The sequence below is a fragment of the Alligator mississippiensis genome, chromosome 5 (assembly GCF_030867095.1).
Source record: "Alligator mississippiensis isolate rAllMis1 chromosome 5, rAllMis1, whole genome shotgun sequence".
NCBI classification, from domain to species: Eukaryota; Metazoa; Chordata; order Crocodylia; family Alligatoridae; genus Alligator; species Alligator mississippiensis.
In genome coordinates this window covers 165,618,849-165,641,334 of record NC_081828.1, presented here as the reverse complement: position 1 = coordinate 165,641,334, position 22,486 = coordinate 165,618,849, and the positions used below count along the sequence as shown (strand labels likewise).

Here is a 22,486-nt window from a genome sequence, read left to right as displayed (position 1 = left end):
AGTTCAATGTCAGCAAAAATCCTATTCACACTGGTCACAGCGATTGGATGGATATGTATATAGGATTAGAACATCTACAGTTGAAAATAAATTCAGAGTCTGATTTACCACTTTTATCTGCCTATATTTACATCGATACAATGTAACGTTTAAAATGCTATCAAATCAGATAGCACTGTGTACCCATTTTGGACTGTTCCAAGAAGCTACTCAAATATATATCTAACATTAGGCATGTGAGTACTCCCATTGGCATTGATAGAATTAGTTGCCTGCAGAAAATTATATACATGCTGACATTATTTTTGCTATTACTGTTACATCACTAGAAAACATGTTAAGTAATGTTCAATTCAGACTAATGCATTAAATATAGTTTTGACATGAAAAGTGACTGTGTAAAAAATCAGGCTGATTAAAGAACAGATCTGTTCTGTAGAACAAATAAGAAAATTAACAATTAAATTCACAAAAGAATTAAGAATTCTGACTGCCAAAGTGGAAACTACAGTTCTAAATAAATACCCTAAAATTGCCTATAAAGTGCGTATGGAGTTAGACATAAAGGGATTCAGAACCACCAACATGCTAAAAGAGGTGCTACCAAAGTTAGCCAGTAAGAAACACTGAAAAGAAGGGTGTATTTTAAATCCTACTCCTTTTGGGGTTTTAGGCACCCAACTCTTAAGTTCCAGGCACCTCTGTCAGAACAGGATTCATAATCTGGAACCCTTTCCTGGAGTTAGCGTCTAAGCCAGGTGTCAGGCACCTATAGCTGCAAACCAGGTCTAGCCTATCAAGCCAGAACATCAATGGAGATGTTGGGGGTGAGGGGAGAATGAGGGAGGAGGGTTGCAGAAGAAGCCAGGTGAGAAGCAGCAGTCCCTCTTTAGATGTAGTTCTATTAAAGTAGCTTGTTGCTTCTAAAGTGTTGCCAGCCCCTCATCTAAGCTATTTCTCTTTTTCTTTCATTTTTTTAAATAGGCTAACTAATTTCTCTAAAAGACCAAAAACTATGAAGTATGTGGTTGTGCCATTTCCCTGTTATCTGACAACTCAGCAGTTAGAACACTCAGCCACAACTGTAGAAGACCTCCATTATATGTTGTACACACCCTTACATGGAGTTCAAATCCACGTTTCGCACGAGGCAGTTACCCTCACCACCAAACTATAGGCTGCTCTGGGATATGGTGACATTTTCCATCTCAGTGATTAAAACACTCAACTGGAAGAGAGACTTGAGCTTTGATCATTGCTCTAAGGATTGCTATATGTTTTGTCTCACAGCAAAAACTGGGACCAGAATCTAGGCCTCTCTCCTTCTGGTTAAGTGTCCTTAACACTGTACTAAATAATTATATTCCCTTTTACTCTTTCTGTCTGGCTCAATGAGTCATAAATTACAGGATCATAGAAAAGTAGAGATAGAAGAGCCTTCATGAGGTCATCTAGTTCACCCCTCTCCTCAAGGCAGGTTCATCCCTGACAAAAACATCCCAGGCAAGTGCCTGTCTAACCTGCACTTGAAAATATCCAGGGATGGAGAGTCCAACTTTTCCAGGCAGCTTGTTCCAATCCTTGACTATTCTATGAGTCAGAAAGTCCTCCCTAATTTCCAATCCAAATCTCCTGTGCTGCTGTTTGAAGCCATTGGTCCCAGTCCTATCTCCTACAGCCACAGAGAAAAAGTTATCTGCATCCTCTGTATAATCATTGTTCAAGTATTTACAGACTGTAATCAAACCCACCCCCTCATTTTATTTACCTCACTAAATACCATATTTATGCAAAGAAAAGGGTTGGATTTTTTTTACCAATCAGCAGAAGGAAAAAAGCCCCGTGTCTTACATTCTCATACAAAGTGGAGCGGGAAGCAGGCAGCTGCTGTAGCTCCAACTTGGGCTTTGAGTCTGGGTTTGGTGCTAGACTCAGACCTACAACAGCTTTCTGACCCTCCCCTCCCCCTCCCCCCCCCACTTCCCCTCTGCAACTTCTGTCTTCCCCCCACCCTCTGCCTATACCCCCTTACTGTCCAGGGCAGCTCAGCTCTGACTCCACTATCGAGCTCCAGATAGTCAAGGATTGGAACAGGCTACCTAGAAAGCTTGTAGTATCTGCATCCCTGGATATTTTCAAGTGCGTATTAGACAGACATTTGGCTGGGATGGTTTTGTCTCTCCCAGACAAAAAGCACATGGCAGTTCCTTCCCCTGCCCAGCCAAACAGCAGCATCAACACTACTGTATGGCCAGGCAAGGGCTGAGCTTCCACATGCTGTGTTCGCAGATGGAGCACCCTGAGCAACATCTAACAGTAAGCAGGGAAGAGGCAGAAACTGAAGAGTTGGGCAGGGGGAAGGGGTAGAAACTGAGGAGAGCTGGGGATAGGGGAGTGCAGGTGGTGGGGAAGCATGAAGGCTGCAGAGAGAAAAATTGGACAGGGTGGAGGGCAAGGGGACCACCTGACATCCCCACCTCTCCAGCCACTACTTTCCCTGCTGTAGCAGTGGGGAGAAGAGGGAGGATTCAAGACAGCCTTCCAATATTTAGATTCTATACCAGGAAAATTATGACAAATTTATAAATTTTCCATATATAGAATCTAATTATAGGTGAGTCATCTTGTATTCAAGTAAATAGACTAATCCTAGTTTTTTCAGCTTTTTCTCTTAAATCATGTTTCAAAGGCCTCTAATAATTTTTGCCTCTTTCTGCTCGACTCTTTCCAATCTGTCCACATCTTTCTGGAAACATGGGGCCTAAAACTGGACACAGTTCTCTAAGTGAGGTCTCTCCAGTGCTGAATACAGCAGAAGAATCACTTGATTTTCAATCAGCACTCCTGAAGGGTTGACTGTGTTTGCAACAAGAGCACACTGCTGGCTCACATTCAACTTATGGTCTAACTGGTCAGAAGCCAATCTAAAATTGTTTTTTAGATATATAGGGAGTAAAAGGAAGGCCCAGGGTAGAATAGGACCCCTACTAAATGGGCAGAAACAATTGGTGACGGACGGGGGGACAAGGCTGAACTCCTCAACGAGTTCTTTGCCTTGGTGTTCCTAAGTGAGAGGCAGGAAAAGGCTCTCACTGGGATTGTAGAGAGGCAGCAGCAAGGCACCAGATTGCCATGCGTAGACCCTGAGATGGTGCAGAGTCACTTGGAGGAAATAGATGCCTTTAAGTCGGCAGGCCCGAATGAACTCCATCCGAGGGTACTGAAGGCACTGGCTGACGTCATTGCACAGCCACTGGCGGGAATATTTGAATGCTCGTGGCGCACAGGCCAGGTCCCGGAGGACTGGAAAAGGGCCAATGTGGTCCCCATTTTCAAGAAGGGGAGGAAGGAGGACCCAGGCAACTATAGGCCAATCAGTCTTACCTCCATCCTAGGCAAAGTCTTCGAAAAAATTATCAAGGCTCACATTTGCGATAGCCCGGCAGGAGAAATTATGCTGAGGGGAAACCAGCACAGGTTCATAGCAGGTAGATCATGCCTGACTAATCTAGTCTCTTTTTATGACAGGGTTACAAAACGCCTGGACGCAGGAGTAGGGGTTGATGTCATATACCTAGACTTCAGGAAGGCCTTCGATACGGTATCCCACACCATACTGGTGAACAAGTTAAGAGGCTGTGACTTGGATGACTACACAGTCCGGTGGGTGGCGAATTGGCTACAGGGTCGCACCCACAGAGTCGTGGTGGATGGGTCAGTTTTGACCTGAAAGAGTGTGGGCAGTGGGGTCCCGCAGGGCTCGGTCCTTGGACCAATACTCTTCAATATCTTCATCAGTGACTTCGACGAGGGAGTGAAGTGTACTCTGTCCAAGTTTGCGGATGACACAAAACTGTGGGGAGAAGTGGACACGCCGGAGGGCAGGGAACAACTACAAGCAGACCTGGACAAGTTGGACATATGGGCGGAAAACAACAGAATGCAATTCAACAAGGAGAAATGCAAAGTGCTGCACCTAGGGAGGAAAAATGTCCAGCATACCTACTGCCTAGGAAATGACCTGCTTGGTGGAACGGAAGCGGAAAGGGATCTTGGAGTCCTAGTGGACTCCAAGATGAACATGAGTCGGCAGTGTGACGAAGCCATCAGAAAAGCTAATGGCACTTTATCGTGCATCAGCAGATACATGATGAACAGATCCAAGGAGGTGATACTTCCCCTCTATCAGGCACTGGTCAGACCGCAGTTGGAAAATTGCATGCAGTTTTGGGCGCCACACTTCAAGAGGGATGTGGATAACCTGGAGAGGGTCCAGAGAAGGGCCACTCATATAGTTAAGGGCTTGCAGGCCAAGCCCTATGAGGAGAGACTGGGGCACCTGGACCTCTTCAGCCTCCGCAAGAGAAGGTTGAGAGGCAACCTTGTGGCTGCCTATAAGTTCATGACGGGGGCACAGAAGGGAACTGGTGAGGTTTTATTCACCAAGGCGCCCCTAGGGGTTACAAGAAATAATGGCCACAAGCTAGCAGAGAGCAGATTTAGACTGGGCATTAGGAAGACCTTCTCCACAGTTAGAGTGGCCAAGGTCTGGAACGGGCTCCCAAGGGAGGTGGTGCTCTCCCCTACCCTGGGGGTCTTCAAGAGGAGGTTAGATAGGCATCTAGCTGGGGTCATCTGAACCCAGCACTCTTTCCTGCCTATGCAGGGGGTCGGACTCAATGATCTACTGAGGTCCCTTCTGACCCTAGCATCTATGAATCTATGAAAAGTCACATGGCCACAGGTTGCACTCACAGGTGTCACATTCTGTAGGCCACATCAGTGGGGGTTGCAGGCCTGAGGCCACATGCTGCATGAACCCCTCCCCTGCTGCACTGTGTACCCACATCCCTCTTCCTGCTGCATGCATGCCTATGCAGATGCATCCCCCTCTAGTGACCCTGCATAGACATCCCCGCCCCCAGCCCTGAGCTTCCCATGCCATGCTGTCCCATGATGCAGCACCCCCTAGGGCAGGGACATAACATGGAAGTCAAAGAAAGAAGGGAGAGCCAAGAAACTCCAGGTGCATCGGGAGTGGTGGCCAGGAGGGAGCCTCAGGGCTGCAATTTAACCCCTTAGGGTCACATACAGCACATGGGTTACCAGTTAGATATCCCTACTCTACATCCAGTTGGCTCAGAAGTCTTCTGAAAGCTAAGAAACCTGTGTTTGAATCTGTTCAACATGAGAAAGGCATAGAACCAAACCATCCTTGACTAGTGAGCCTGACAGTGTACCTTCAGGTCATCATCACCCTTGGTTTGGAATGACAGTGGCCTTGATCCTGCATTTTTGGAAAAGTCTGATCTTGCTGGCATGTGTAGAGTGTACTCTGACCCCATCTGCCATAGTGGGAGCCTGAAGAGACTTAGGTGCATGGTTTAGGCCTAGATTTAAGATCCCATTTAGGCCTATGAGATCAATGCCAAGCTCCTCAACCCTGCCAAAAGAGAGGCAGTTCTGGGTATGAGCAAAATTAGAACTTAGGTGCCTAGCAAATTTTACTGATGGAAACATAGATATCTCTGCACTTCAAGTGCCTCAGGGTTTAGGAAGGGGCTATTAGATAGCAGCCTTAGGCTTATGTGCCTGCTTTAGAAATTTAAGCCTTTTCAAGGACTGAGCCTTTGGTTCCTGAAACTTGCAATAACTTTTATGTTCTGTCATTCCCAAAGGTTCCAAAGGCAGTCACAAATGCTATAAGCACTTTACTCAGGGGCAACGGAGTAACTATTTGTTATCGGTTATGTCTGCCTGCCTTAGTGATATAATTTTTAGTTCAATTAATGGTATGGAGTCAACGCAGCTATGAAAATAATTAGCTTAAATCATTCCGCCATTTGCATTATCAAGAGAATTTTTTTTTGCTAAGTTTTTTCTAGAGTGCTAAACGTTGCATAAGCATTAAATAATTCCAGATCCATAGTCAATTTCAGTTGATAGTTACATCTGTGTTACTAGATTAAAGACAATGAAGTTCCAGGGGTATGAAAGAGAGGGGAACTGAATCAGCAGAATATTTTACTGGCTAGGATGCACTGACTGAAAAAAGATCAAAGCTTCTCATCAAAACTGAACTACGAGGCTGGTAGCTTTAATTGAAAGCTTTAACAGTAACAGGATCCACATTGTCTCTCATTGTGAGAAAGACTTGTAGCCACACACCTTAGAGGGAGCAGCAGGAAACACTGTGTTATGATAAGATAGATTGCTTCCTAAAACTCCCTAGATGCTGTGCGTGTCCAGAGCTACAAACTGTCTGAGGTGTCCTTTATGACTTTTATGAAACAATGCTGCTACTGAGTGGAAATAGGGTGATGACTCCTCCCTACCCCAATTTCCTTTCAGCTTAACCATTATCAGGCCTCATAAGAGTAACTAGAAAGGTTCCATATGCTCTCTCCCCAAAAATAGTTCTTCAGTAAGTCCATGAAGAATCTATCCCAGTATTAGCAAAACTGATATAGGAAAGTCACCAAGATACAAACAGAACCCTGGAGCTCCAGTATGAAACTGGAGACAGGTCTGTTGAAAGCCTCAGGGTTAGGGTCAGAGGGGAGAGCAACAAGGGTTATGTCATGATGGGTGTCTGCTATTGAGCACCAGACCATGAGGATGAAGTAGATGAGGATTTCTTCAAACACCGAGAAGTTGGCAGATCACAGGCTCTGGTTCTCATGGGGGATTTCCAACACCCTGACATCTCCTGCAAGTGCACAGGCAATCCAGCACATTTTGGAGAGTGTTGGGGATAAATTCCCAGTGCGAGTGCTGAAGAGGCCAACTAGGGGCTGTGCTCTTCTTGACCTGCTGCTTGGAAACAGGGAAGAATTGGTGGGGAATATAGAACTGGATGGCAATTTGGGCAGCAGTGACCACAAAATAAGGTAAAACATAGGTCTCTTACTGAATGGGGGAGGCAACAGAGACCTTGGGCAGCAACAACCACAAGATGAGGTAAAATGCAGGTCTCTCACTGAATGGGGGAGGCAATGAAGTGACAGATGACGCAGAAAAGACTGAAGCAGTCAATGCCTTTTTTACCTCAGTCTTCACAGGGAAGGTCAGTTCCCTGACTACTGCAGCTGGCAGCAGAGTTTGGAGAGGAGGTGAGTAGCCCATAAGTGGCAAAAGAACAGATAAGGGACTATTTAGAAAAGCAGAATGTATACAAGTCCATGGGGCTAGACGTGGTGTACCAAAGTGTGCTGAGGGAGTTGGCTGATGTGACTGAAGAACCTCTGGCCATTAACTCTGAAAACTTGTAGTGAGTGGGGAAGATCCCAGATGACTAGAAAAGGGCAAATATACTGCCCATCTTTAAGAAAGGGAAGAAGGAGAATCGGGGGAACTATAGACTGGCCAGCCTCTCTTCAGGGTCTGGAAAGATCATGGCACAGGACCTCAAAGAATCCATTTCTAAGCAATTGAAGGAGGAGAAGGTGATTAGGAACAGTCAGCATGGATTCAACAAGGGCAAGTCATGCCTGAATAACCTGATTACCTTCTATGACGAGATGATTGGCTCTGTGCATGCAGGGAGAGCAGTGGGCGTGATATACATCGACTTCAGCAAGGCTTTTGATGTGGTCTCCCACAAAATTCTTGCAAGCAAGCTAAGGAAATACAGGTTGGATGAACAGACTGTAAGATGGACAGAAAACTGGCTAGATTATCAGGCTCAGAGGGTAGTAATCAATGGCTCAATGTCTAGTTATCACCTGGTATCAAGTGGAGTGCCACAGGGGTTGGTCCTGGGGCTGGTTTTGTTCAATATCTTCATCAATAATCCGGAAGATGGGATGGACTGCACCTTCAGCAAGTCTGCAGATTACAGCAAACTGGGGGAGTAGTAGATACACTGGAGGGTAGGGCAAATATTCAGAGAGACCTTGACAAATTGGAGCATTGAATCAAAAGAAACATCATGAAGTTCAATAAGGAGAAGTGCAAGTCTTGCTCGTAGGGTAGAACAATCCCATGCACTGGTACAGGCTAGGGACTAACTGGTTAAGCAGCAGTCCTGCAGAAAAGAACCTGGTGGTTACAGTGGACAGTAAGCGGAGTATGAGCCAACAGTGTGCTCCTGTTGAAAAGAAGTCTGAAAGCATACTAGTAGAACTGCTGCCAGCAGATCAAGCAAAGTGATTATTCCCCTCTATCTGGCATTGGTAAGGCTACATTTGGAGTACTGTGTCCAGGTTCAGGCCCTCTACTATAGAAGGGATGTGGCCCAGTTGGAAAGAGTCCAGCAGAAGACAAGAAAAATGGTTAGAGGGTGGGAAAACATGATTTATGAGAGGCAGAGGGAACTGGGCTTATTTAGTTTAGAGAAGAGAAGACCAAGGGGGATTTAATAGCAGCCTTTAGCTATCTGATGGGTAGTTCCAAAGAGGGAGGATAGAACAAGGTTGTTATCATAGGTGGCAGATGACGGAACAAGGAGCAGTGGGGTCTCAAGTTGCAGCAAGAGAAGTTTAGGTTAAATATTAAGATAAACTCTCTCACAAGGAGGGTAATAGAGTACTGGAACAGATTACCCAGGGGAACTTGTGGAATCTCCTTCCTCAGAGGTTTCAGACATTAGGGCTGGAAGGGACCTCAGAAGATCATTTTGTCCAGCTCCCTGCCCGAAAGGTAGGAAATCAGCTGGGGTCGTAGAATCCCAGCACGATAAACATCCAATTTACTCTTGAAGGTGTTCAATGTAGGTGCTTGAATCACCTCTGGTGGCAGGCTGTTCTAGACCTTGGGGGCTCGGACAGTAAAGAAATTATTTCTTATGTCCAGCCTGAAACGGTCTTGCAGTAGTTTGTAACAATTCGACCTCATCATCCCTTGGGGCGCCCTGATGAACAAATGTTCCCCCAGATACTGGTGGTCACCCCTGATGAGCTTATAGGTGGCCATCAGATCACCCCAGAGCCTGTGCTTTTCCAGGCTAAAGAGCCCCATGGCTCTCAGCCTGTCGTCATAATGTCCGTTTTCCTAACCTCTGATCATATGTGTGGCTCTTCTCTGGACTCTCTCATGCTTCCCCACATCCTTTTTGAATTGTGGAGCCCAAAACTGGATGCAGTACTCCAGCTGCAGCCTCACCAAGGCCGAGTACAATGGGAGAATGACATCCTGGGATTTGTTTGAGAAGCATCTATGGATGCAAGCCAGCGTTTTGGTTGCTTTACTAGTCACAGCATCACATTGCAGGCTCATGTTCATCTTGTGGTCAATGATGACCCCCAAGTCTCTTTCTTCCATAGTGTTAGACAGTGTAGCACTGCCGAGCCTGTAAGGATGCTGCAGGTTTTTCCTCCTAAGGTGGAGAACCTTGCATTTTTCAGTGTTAAATGCCATCAGGTTCTCATCCGCCCATTTCCTGAGCCTGTCCAGGTCAGCCTGGATCACTCTCCTGTCTTCTGGTGCGGATGCTTTGCCCCAAAGTTTGGTGTCATCGGCAAACTTGGCCAGTCCGCTTCCGACTCCAGTGTCCGCATCATTAATGAAGATATTGAACAATATGGGTCTAAGGAAAGAGCCTTGGGGGACCCCACTGGTCATAGGGCACCATGATGATTCACTTCCATCAATTACCACCCTCTGGGTCTGACCACGGAGCCAATTTCCCAGCCAGCAGATCATGGTGGACCCAAGGCCACAATTGGCCAGTTTTGCCAAGAGGTGATCATGAGATACCAAATCAAAGGCTTTTTTGAAGTCAAGATATATGACGACAATCTCTTCTCCCTTGTCCAGGTGATAGGTCACCTGGTCATAGAAGGAAATGAGATTGGTCAAGCAAGACCCACCTGCAACAAACCCTTGCTGGCTATCCCTCAGGATGTTGGCGTTGGCCAGTCCATTAAGGATGGCCTCTTTAATAAACTTTTCTAAGATCCTCCCTGGGATAGAAGTCAGGCTGATGGGCCTATAGCTTGCCGGATCCACTTTCCTCCCTTTCTTGAAGATAGGCACCACATTGGCCTTCTTCCAGTCTTCAGGCACTACACAAGAGTGCCAGGAGTTTTCAAAGATCCCTGCCAGTGGCTGGGCTATCATGCTCGCCAGCTCCTCGAGTACCCTGGGGTGTAGATTGTCAGGGCCAGCTGACTTGAAGTTATCCAGCCTCTCAAGGTGTTCCTTTATGAGGTCAGCATTGCTGGAGGGCAGGGGATCTCCCTCACCCAGACCTCCCTGTCTTGTAGTGGGCATGGGTGTCCCATGGGACTGATGAAAGACCGACACAAAGTACCCATTTAATAGTTTGGCTTTTTCCTGGGCGTCAGTTGTCAGTTGTCCCATCTGGTTCAGCAGGGGTCCAACGTTGCCCTTGCTTTTCCTCCAGCTCCCCAGGTTTTGAAGACTCAAATAGACAAAGCCTTGGCTGGGATGATATAGTTGGGGCTGGTCCTGCTTTCAGCAGAAGGTTGGACTAGATGATCTCCTGAGGTCCCTTCACACTTTAATTTTCTATGATTCTATGATAACTCCCCAAAGCCATATTTATATTCATGTACAAGACTATAACTTCAATTAGTTGCAATTACACACAATTGTTGCCACTGTAATATTTATAGTTGCCATGTGTAGTATAATTGTAGTATTTGATGTATTCTTATAACATAAATTCTGTATTAACATTGGTGTTGTAAAAAGTAACAATATTTCCAAGATATCGGTGGAAGCCACTTCATATGTTGTAGTACAAAGATAAGAACTGTTCTGAATAGTAAGAATGATGTTTTTCACTTAAAGCCTTCACTGTCTTGCATTGATTATGCCTTAGACACACTACTACAGCTGCTACAATCTGCCTCAAAATCAGTCCTAGTGATTAGTCTTGCAGTGAAAGATAATGCGAGTTTAGTTTGTGATTATGGCCTGATGCTCTAAATTACAGAACTGTAAAGTATCTGGTAGCATATGCTCTATAATATCTTATTAGGCTATAATTATTCTAGGAATAGCTAAACAGTGCTCTTACTAGTTTATTTTCTGTTATTGTGTAATAAATATATGAACTCTTTAGAGAGGGAGGGGGAGAGGAAGGGGGAGAGGGAGAGGGGAGAATTTGTTGATGATGGCAGGAAGGATTTTCTAAAGGTTTTGGGCTAGCCTATCTGTTTCCACTGGATGAAGAGTTAAATATAAAAAAGGACCTTCACTAACTTCAGCAAGTAAAACATTGGCTTGATGCTAATCATACTTTTGGAAAACCAACCATAAGAGGTTGTTAACTATATCCCAAATCTTAACATAAGTGCTTTCACTAACTTTGCATATGTAAATGAAAAATAGAGGCAAAGATACATGAGGAACAACTGAAATGAATGAGAGCTAAATAAGTATGTTCTCAAGGATACACTTATCTGGGGAATATTTTTTTTCTTTAGACTACAGTCATTTATGATTATAAGAAACTACTATTTGTTTTCTTATAAGCTTTTATAAGTTCAAGGGGTTTTTTTACAGCATTTACAGCTTAAATAATAATAAACAGCAGGCTGCCCCTGGGAGGAGCTTGTGGGCTGAAACTCCGCGTGCATATTGGGGACCCACACCCCCCTGGGAAAATTTGGGGAAATTACCAGAGAGCTGGGGGAAGCAATCAGAATGCTGGCAAATCGAACAGGGAGCTAGATGTCCATATCAGAGCAGTCCTTCTGCCCTCTTCCCCCTCCGTTTCCTTAGTTTCTGTTTAGTTGCAAGCAAGCCTGGCTTTGAAACTTGAAACATTTCGAAATTTTTGAAATGTTTTGTTTTGAAGCTGTTTGAAACACCCGGTGAAATTTTGTATAGCCCTACAGGTTAATATTTTGCCAGAGCACAAATATAGAAAATTAAAATTGAGAAGAAAAGTGAGTCCAACAAACATGAAAATAACTGGCTATTCAGGAACAAATCTACCAGGGAAAGGGAGATGTGTCACTGGCACCTAGCATAAATACAGAGTGTACAAACTCCCATTCATTATGGTACCTATGGAAGTGACACCCATTTTGGGTCTGGCAGCTTGTGAGAAACTGAATTGAAGTAAATCATAGTATCATAGTACTTAGGGGCGGAAGGGACCTAAACAAATCATCAGGTCCAACCCCCTGCCCCAGGCAGGAATGGGTGCCAGGATCATATCACCCCAGCCAAATATCTGTCCAGTGTCCTCTTGAAGACCCCCAAGGTAGGAGAGAGTACCACCTCACTTGGGAGCCCAATCCAGAGCCTGGCAGCCCTAACTGTAAAGTAATGTCTCCTGATGTCCAGCCTGAACCTTCTCTGTAACAATTTGTGGCAGTTATTCCTAGTAAACCCAGGTGGTGCTCGGGGGAACACAGCCTTCCCCAATTCCCACTGGTCCCCACTAGTGAATTTGTAAATGGCCACCAGATCCCATCTCAGCCTTCTCTTGTGGAGGCTAAATAGGTTCAGGCCCTTTAGCCTCTTTTCATAGGGCCTGCCCTGCTGCCCCTTGACCATGTGAGTGGTCAAGTGTGTGCTTGCAATACAAGAAGACACAAAAGGCATGCCTCTTGATGATAATCTTGGCCATCCTGCCCAAATTTGGACAGTCTTCATAGGAAGAAGTTAATTGTTCTAGGACACAAGAAGCAACCATCCCCTTATGAGAAGAAATCTACCTACAGACAAAAATACATGGATGCTGTCATCTAAAAAGAAGAAATCAACCTCAACAGTCTGTAGCTAATGAACTTTGTACTATGCAGAAAGCACACCTGCTAAAAGATTGAGTCAATTGATCCTAATATAAAGACTCAGGTCTATCAAGACTTGGAGGAAAAGCTTCCCATGAAAACCAATTAGGAAACCAGGTTTGATACTTCACCAGTCTGAGCAGAAAATGAAAATTCCTGATTCACAGAGACTTTCTGAAAGAGTTGCAGAAAAGGGTGAATAAGAAAATTAGTAGTAAGAACTCACTTCAGAGTGAACCTTTCCTCTGTAGATGTGTGTTAATTGATTTTTGTACTAATTGATTTTCTAGTTATTAGTCAGAGGGAAGATCTGGTAATAGAAATTATAATTTAGAGAGGCTCACTAACAGGAGACTGATGGAGTTGGGTAACTGAAAGATTCCATCAGTTGTTGTCTACTGTTCCACAATTAAAGTTTGTTATTCTTTCCAATCATGTGTACCTGTGTTCAGTGGCAAAATGTAGGGGTGCAAGGGGTGCATGTACACCCCTTGAGAGTGCTGGTGCACCCCCTGACTGGCTGTGCTCACCACTTACGCGATGGGCGGGGCGGGGAGGCAGGAGTGCCAGTGCCTCCCCTGCAGGTGCCGGACGATCGCTGCAGCCGCTTCTGGGAGCAGCTGCAGTGATCGGCTGGCGCTTGCTCCCAGAAGAAGCTGCAGCCACTCCCAGAAGCGGCTGCAGCAATCGGCCACAGTGACTGGCCATCGTGGGATCACCCGGGGGGGGGCACATGGCACCCCCCCTCCCAGTTAGCTGGACTTGTCGCGGGGGGGAAGGGGTGGGGCACATGGCACCCCGACTAAGGCAGCATCTGGTCGCCCATGCTTGTGTTTATTGAACACAGTCACCACCAGTGATCAGGACCACTTCCTGCACTTCTCAGATAAATCATATTGTTACTTGTTTTTGAAGATTGTATTGTAATTTTTTTTTTCTTTTAATTTTTGAGCTTCCCATTTTCTGAGTATATTTGCATGGAAATAACAGTGTCAAGTTTGCTAAATATCCATAATAATATATGTCAAGTCTCCTAAATATATCCATAATAATAATAGGTTTATTCTGTCTACCTGGAGCACTCCGATTGGTTGTCTTGGCAGCAAATCACAATGCTTACTGAAACAGCCAATCAGAGTGCTTCACACAGACAGAATAAGTGTATTATTATAGATCCCAAGGCATTTCAAATGGATATGAAGGCAAGTCAGAGCTAGAATGAAGCACCAAGCTTCATGGAGAGGGAAGGCTCTGCCAAAGGGAAAAAAAAACAAAAATGGAGAAGGGCAAGATCCTTTTCTTTTTTTCCTGGAGCCTGCTCTCCTCTTCTGTGGCCAGGGGGTGAGCTGTCAGCAGACTGAGCTGCGGTGGGTCCCGGTGGTTCCCTCCATGGCAGCAGCACCCTAGGCAGCTGTTAGCCTTTTCGAGGGCGAGTTGTTTTGATTCTGTTAAACTATTCATTCAAAGGATAACTAAAAATCCTGTATTTAAGAAATACTTTTGCAATAAAAATGTAATTGCAAATGTTTTGCAGATTTCAGCTAGTAGAGAATAATATTCTGGTCCTTGCTGCAGAAGCACTTGCTTGAAGACACAAGCGAGAACACAATTAGTTAGCTTCTCCTAAAAATGATGAAGTAACTAATTCTGTGACTTTCCAACTCTTCAGCAATCCAACCAATTAAAGAGTATGTCTTCAATGATTCTATGATGCTGTCAGAATACTGGCAAGAATACTCCACTCACCCACTTGTATATCACACCCTGATATTACCAGTAAAACTGCTCTGGAGGCAGCCCCACTTAGTTACTCTCAAGATCTGTCTTTGGCAGCTTGATAATGGGGGCAGCTTGAAAATGGTAGAAGACAGCACCCTCAGAGTTGTTTCATTGCCTTACTTCTAGGTCTAACGTGTGACTGGTGTGGGTGGCTGATGCATGCTTTCTGAAAGTACCTTAGAAGCAGTGTATACATACCCTAAGCTCCTAAGACACAATATCTACTTAGGTGTTTTCTTCGCAAGTGCATTATTTGTCTTGAAGAAATTGCTTGATCCTGACAGGGTGTCCCATATGTAGGTATTTGAAGTCTTAACTTGTTGGCTTTTCTGGCCTTTTTTCTTTTCAGTCTATTATTTCTTCCAACAGTGCCAGCTGAGATAATGTTGGGGCTTTGGCACCAAGGCATGAATGTTTCTTCACTTTAAGCATTATAGGATGATAGAAAAGTAGGGCTGGATGGGATCTAGTTCAGCACCCTCCTCAAGGCAGGATCACCCCTGACTAAATCATCCCAGCCAAGTGTCTATCTCACCTACTCAGAGATTCCACAACTTCTCTAGGTAGGTTCCAATCACTGACCACTAGGCCTGTGTGAAGTGCCTAGTATTTGCTTCAGATTCAGATTCGGCTGATTCGGGGGACAGTGATTCGATTTGGTGATTCGAATCACTGTCCTGATTCGATTCAGCTAAATCTGATTTGGAGATTTGGCTGCTGACGAATCTCCAAATCAGCCAGGCCAGTCCCACCCCCCGCCCCTCTCACAGCCCGGCAATGGCTGCCCCAGGTCCCGGCACTTGGAAAAAAATAGCCCCAGCTCAGCAGGTGCTGCTGGGTGGGAGGAGTGATCCCCTCTGCCCTCCACTGCCCCATGCTGCATGAAAGCTTCTACATGAGCTTCCCCTGGCCCCTCCTCACTCCCTCAGCCCCCCCATGGGTGCCCTGCCCAGGCCAGCTCCAACCCTTTAAGGAAAAAAACCTCAAAAAAAATCCTGCATTCACTGCTCCTGCCAATGGTGGGTGATCCCCACTGCCTCACAACACATAGTGGGGGGCTCTGCATGAGCCCCCAAAGCCCCAAGGCCACTGCAGGAGTAGTGAGTCACAGGGCTTTTGTTGGCTTTTTTTTTCCTTAAAGGGCTGGAGTTGGCTCAGATGGGGCACCTGTGGGGGGTCTGGGGGAGTGAGGGAGGGTAGGGGGCTCATGGCAAAGCCCCCCATGCAGTGTGGGGCAGTGGGGGCAGCAGGTATCACCCCCCCACCCGGTAGCACCTGGGAGCTTTTTTTTTTTTTTTTAAGTACCAAGAGCTGGAGCAGGGGGGCAGTCAGGGGGGGCTGGGGGGCTGGCAGGTTCCCTTCCCTATGACCCCGTCCCCCCTCCCCCAGCCCCGCTTCCCTCGCCCCTAGTACTTACCAGCTCAGAGTCCAGCTGCAGCTCCCTGCTGCAGCCACCAGGGACTGCCCGAATTATCAAAGCTCTCCGAATCTTTTCTGAAGATTCAGAGAGCTTTGAATCAATTCAGACTTTTCAATTGGTCCCCTGATGTGATTCCGATTCAGAGATTCAGCCACCGAATTGTGCCGAGTCTCCTCCGAATCAAGTCACCAACTGAAGCTTTGCATAGCCCTACTGATCACCCTCATGGTCAGAAAGTTTCTCCTAATCTCCAGTTTAAATTTCCCCTGTTGCAGCTTGAGGCTATTGCTCCTAGCTGTTCCCTACAGCCATAGAAAAAAAGCCCATCTCCATCCTCTATAATTTCCCTTCAGATATGTCAAGACTGTTATCAAACTTCCCTTCAGCCTTCTCCAGGCTAACTAAACATAACATAACTAAACAGTTATTTCAGCCATTCCTTATACATCTCATTTCCAAGGCCCCTGATCATTTTTGTTGCCCTGCACTGGACTCTTTCCAAACTGTCCATTTCTTTCTTGAAGTGTGATGCTCCAAACTAGACACAGGACACAAGATGAGCCCTCACCAGTGCTGAATAGAGCAAAAGAATCACTTCCCTCGATTTATAAGCAATGCTCCAACTAATACAACCCAAAATGTTGTTGGCTTTTTTTGCAACAAGAGCACACCATTCGCTTATATTCAGCGGAAGATCCACTATAACCCCCAAGTCCTTCTCTAGACTGCACTGCTATTAATTAATTCTGAGACATGTTTCTTTTTCTAAGGGTGCCTTGCCATATGTGTTCTTTGGTTTTTGATGTTCTTTATAATATAATTTTAGCCATTCAGTTTCCAACTCAGTATTGCTATTTGACTATCCGTAGTATGGGAATGATGTAAGAGGACTGAAATTCCATTCTCAGGTAAAATGCAAAAACTCACTCCAAAGAACTGGAGCCCATCTGAAATCAAACAGTTTAGGATACCAATCTAGCTGAAATATTTCATTACTTTGTCTTTTATGGTTGTTATGAGAGCTTCTGACAGTTTTATAATTTCGAAAAATCTGACTAATGTGATAGTTGTGTGGCATGTAGTGAAAAGACCCATTCACACTTTCTTTAAGGTCTGTTTGCAAAGTTACATATTTTTAGTATTTTTTTTTTCTAATTTCCCCACATGTATCACAGTTGCTCATCTAACTCTAATATTCATAGCCATGTTTGGCCAGTATATGATGTCCTTGGCCCTCTGGAGAAAAGTATTTAACTCAGAATGGTTCTGAAGCACACCCAAGATAATTTTCACTCTCAATGATCAGGGTAAAATGATCCAACTGACTTTTTACATGATGATCAGCTTATCCCGATTATTCCAATATCCTTAGAGACAGGTAGGGCCCCTTTCCTAGTATCAAGCCAACATGATGGAATATAAGCACTTGTAAATATTTGCTTTATTGTGCTTCTTAAATTGTTTTCACCCCTTGTCTGGAAACTGGCACATGGTTTGGCTGAAATTTGGCATGTCTTTCTCTGCTTTTTGTTAGGGCAAGAATCTCAGACTTGTTCACCTCCTATAAATTCATGTTGCAAGGCTGGTCTGGATAAGAGGTGCATCTTAGTTTGTTTTTTGTAGTATACATCTAAGTGCATAACCCTGAAGATGTTTTGGAGCCACTGGTAGAAAGATTTGTAAGAATGTTTTCTGGTGGTCTACACTTACTACTCAAATTTTATTTTCCCATCTTTGAATATATAGGTTGAACATACTAAATGAACTTTTCACAGGAAAACACTATTGTAAAATATTCTTTTCATTTTTGGTGAAGCTCTGCTCTGTTGTCAATAGTGACAGCTATTGGTCATCTCTTTTGTTGGAAAAATGCCTCAGGTGCCATTTCTGTGGCATCATTTTGCATGGTATTGTGTTCAATCACAATTTCATCTAGTGTTTTATTAAATTTTCATTTATTTCCCCAGCTATTTCTATCAGTCAGATCTGTCTGTGATTCTGATCTGTCATAGTTTCTTTCCATCTTGCTGTCTCCATGACTGTACATGAATGTCATCAGAATGTCATCAGCTATTACACTAATCCTTGCAAATCCTGTTAAGTACAACTTGACAGTGGCATTGATATTCTTGTACTGCAATATGATTCCAAAACACAATTCTCAACTATCTGTATCTCTCTCATAGTGATGAGGAAGCTGTTTCAAATTTCCAGTAGCATTTAGTAAAAATTACCTTGGGTAGCAAGCACTAAGGATATTTTACTTTTGCCAATTCAAGAAATATTTCTTTAACTGTGAGCATTTAGTAGTGAGCTGTGTTTTGTACTTTGTGTAATGCTGGGACTGCTGTAAATGCACAGTTTGCTTGGCATCTCAGTGGCTACCATGGTGCTTATATTCAACTTGTGGTCTCTCACTTCAGCAACTCTAATGTTAAGTCTTTAATGACTTCTTCCATTTGCTTAATATCTCATCAGATTTTTTCTCTTTTCTCTATCAATTCCCTTGTAGCAACTGATACACTGAAAGGCATTTGCTTTTAAAACTTATTTTCAGGAGTAACATGCCTGGAATTGTTAAAAAAACAAAAACGAAACTGCTATCTTTCCCTGGGCCTGTAACTCCTGGTAGATTAACATGGGCTCCCCTGGCATTTTACATGCCTACATCTTTCTGCTTGTTACAAATGAATTAATTCATCATTTAAGATTTCATTACTATTTGATTAAGCCATTCTTTCATAGTTTGGCTACATATTAATCTATTTCTTCTCCAGATTCTTGGTTATATCTGTTAAATATATACTTTCTGTATATGACATTTTTCAAGGTTGAGAATTTTTTTCTGTATACTTACAGAACTTTACATAGGTGCCCATGGTATGCTCTAGACACATCCAGATGTTGAAGATGCAACAGTGTTTGCTGTTACAGTACATAAAAGTTCTTATTTCATGTTCTTTGGTCTCTTGCTCTGTTGCAATTTCATAGTTTTCGAATTTTTTTACAAAAATCCAGTTCCTAACATTACCTCTTTTATGTTTATCTGTTCAGGGACAGGAATCTGTTATGGTGTCATGACATTTTTGTTTCTTTATGTTTTGAGAGAATAGGTTTTAGATTAGTCTTCATTTCTGATTTCATGCACTTGCAGGGGCCAACTCACTCCTGACACATTCAGTGCTCAGGCACTTAAAAAGAGCCAAGACATCGACACACTTTGGCTTTGTTATTTCTTCCACAGTGTTCTTTCTGGTCTTTCTTATAGTGCCACCTATTGGAAAATTACTTGTCCAAACAGTGTGAGCTACTCTCTTCATGATCCTCATAACCACCTGAACCCATACAAATTCTGTAAGTTTGAGAGAAGAAAGAGGAGTGTTCTACTTACTGATTACTGCTTGCTTTTCCCAGGAGGACATGAATAAAGGAGGCAAGCAGTCATATCTCCTAGGCAGAGCTAAGAATGATCACAAGACTGACTCCAGCAGGTCTCAAAATTGTTCAGCAGAATAGACAAAAACAGGAAGTACAGCATTTTCCTAGCAGAGATCCTACTCCATGTACTGGTGCATAGGTCTGATCTCCTTCCTACCAACTTTGGGATAGCTTGCAGGACACTGTAGCTGGCCTTCAGTCTGGCTTCCCAACAAGCTACTTGCAAAAACACAAGTTACTAACTCACTGTACAATATTCACTGTACTCAGCATAGACTCAAAACAGGTGAGGAACAGATGTCTCAATACAGCAAAAGATAGCAAAAAAAACCAACAACCCTCTCCTTTTCTTGCATTGAACTACTCAATGACACCAGTCTCCCTATGACTGCTTATGGGGCTGCCTACAAGACAAATTACTTCAGCACAGCATTCAATCTATTCCTACTGTTCTGAGAATGCATCCTATCTTTAGAGGAGAGAAAAGGAAAAACAAGGGTGGCAACATAACATTAATTAACATTTACTAGGTGGAAAAGAAGAAGATGCAGCCAACAGCTATGAGTTCAAATTGGCAACCAAAGGTCTGCAGCTGTTAGAGTGAAAAAAGCAATCCTCAGATAGAAATGTAAGGGGGGAAAAAGGCAACTTTATACTGAAAAAGGTCAGTAGCAATGCTACCAACTCTCACAATTTTAAATCCCAGCTTCTTGCCACTTTTAGATAAGAATCTCAGGATTTTTTTAATAAAAGTTTCTAGCACTCAAATTGAAAGAGAATAATTGGAACATATACACAATAAACGTTCAAACATCAAAGGCAATTAAAAATAGACAAGCAATACTATTATTATTTAAATTAGGGGGCTTTTTAGGGTATCTGTCTCACAGTTTAGACATTTAGACTAAACAAGGGGGAGATCAGGAAGGCACAAAGGAAAGTATTTCTAAGGAAAAGTTTACTTTGCATGTCATTTGTCCATCCCTGTATCAGGATTTGTATCAAATCATCACCCAAACTATATACAAGCATCCAAGGTTGTATGTGAGGTGAGTATGTCAGCCTAGGTGAGGGAGTTTTGCTAGCTATACTCCTCTTCCTTAATTTACAGTTTCCTTGGAATGAAACTATGTATATATTGATTTCATATTACCCTCTTAAATAGTGATTCATAGAATTTTTTAAAGCACCAGGTACATAGAGATAAGTAGTTCTAGAAGACATGTTTCTATCTTAAAAAATAACATTGACTTTAGTGATCACTTGGGATTTGATTTGCTATTGTGTTAAAGCTACTTTTGTCACCTAAGGTAAGTGGTACTGGGTGAATCTATACGAGACACAATGTCACTGAATCAGCGTGCTCTGATGATGTAGCATCGTCGGGCACAAGTCATGACTCCACAGCTACATCACCTTAGCAATGTGCTCCCTTGCTATAGCACATTGCTACGATTACGTAGCAGTTAAAAATAACTGGTCACTACTGGCACGGCGCAGTACAGGCTGTTACTTCCATTTAGTACTAACAATATACCTTCACCTTTTGGAAGGTAGATCTAAAGCTATGACAGCATAGACTAAAGCCACACTAGCCATAAGCTTCAGCTGATGTAAGGTTCTGAGAACAGTGCTGTGAGGATATATAGTTTATCCCTCAATAACTTGGAAAACACATAGCAACAACAACAACAACAATAATAATAATAATAATAGGTACTTTGAAAAAACAAAAATTTCTGCATTTTCTACATGGTCTACATTTTTTATTTAGGCAATATATATGAATTTCAGATCATCAAGATTCAAAGATCTTAGTGGGAAATCCTGTTCCTTGAGGGCTTGCAGGTGTCTGTGTAAATGCAAATATTACCCCATTAGAAGAAAGGCTGTTTCCAGAGCTGACCCGAGCAGGGTGCGAGGCCCAGGGCAAATCAGCCCCAGCCCATGTGGGACCCCAACCCCACTCCAATCCCACACGCCCCAGACCCGAAGAAGCTGCCACTGCCATCATGAACATCGGCAGGGGGCAAGTGGCTGGACGTGAAGCCGGCAGCAGCGGTGCAGAGTTGCTGTGGCCACTCTACCCAGCTCTGCAGGGCCCCCCAAAGTGCATAGCCCGGGGCAGTCACCCCGATTTGCCCTCCCCCACCCCAGATGGCCGTGGCTGCTGCATCTCTGTTGTTCTACATTATAAGTATGTTGGTCATCTGTTGGTTAATTTTTATTTTAACCACTATAAAGAAGAAAAAAAATAGACCTATTGATGCCTCTTTTAAATCCAACCATACTTCACAAGAAAATGAAGGACCAACCCAACTTTCAGTGAAGTCAGAGGTAAAACTACCTTTGATTCCCACATAAGCAAAAGAATCCCAAAATACAAGCAACAAAGCAAAAATAGTTTGCACAGTGGAACATCCCTAGGAACATTAAATGATAGCTTTGAACCAAGAAGATACTTTGATAATTCTTTTTATTTGAGCACTATTCTCTTGATTTCTAGTAGAACTTAAGGATAGAGGAAAGAGAAGTGAGGAAAAGAGTCTCTAAAGAAAAAAGCTCTAAAGAAAAAGAAAATGCCACTTTTTAGCAAGATTTTCAATGTATGAACATTAACAGACAAGGTGACTAAAAAGGGATAATAAATGCTTAACCTTTTTTATATTTTTATAGGGTCATTATAATAACATGCTGAATTTAGTGCTATAGTTGCTCATAAACTAGTAGGAACAACAAGATTATCTCCACTATACATGAGTGGGTGGAAGATTCTGAAAAATAATTCTAGTTTGAATGTATAAGTAAATTCATGTAAATTGTTGTCAGTCATCTATGTATTCATTTTACTAGTAAAATGACATAATAAATTATCTGTAGCCACTCATTCTTCACTCTTAGACATGCAATGCAGACATTATGCAGGCAAGAAAAAATATCACATAAATATAAATCTTACCACTCCAATAGAAAAGTAATTATTGATGATGTTGTAAGGCACTGGATCTCCTTTCTCATCTTTGTCATTGGGTATTACTTCAAATTTCCATCTATCCAACAAAATCTCTGTGCTGTTCTCAATGTCTTTTAAGATCTTCATCAGATTCTCACCCTCATATCCTAGCAAGAGGTAAAAATG

At 43.4% G+C, this 22,486-nt stretch overlaps 1 protein-coding gene across 1 annotated transcript in view; it reads right to left on the bottom strand.

The window, feature by feature from the left end:
- Positions 1 to 22,486, bottom strand: part of DGKB (diacylglycerol kinase beta) — a 620,162-nt gene that overhangs the window by 307,189 nt on the left and 290,487 nt on the right. Inside the window, exon 19 of the mRNA XM_059728962.1 lies at positions 22,307 to 22,467. Within this exon, the coding sequence (XP_059584945.1) occupies positions 22,307 to 22,467 (161 nt within the window). The remainder of the gene's footprint in view (positions 1 to 22,306; positions 22,468 to 22,486) is intronic.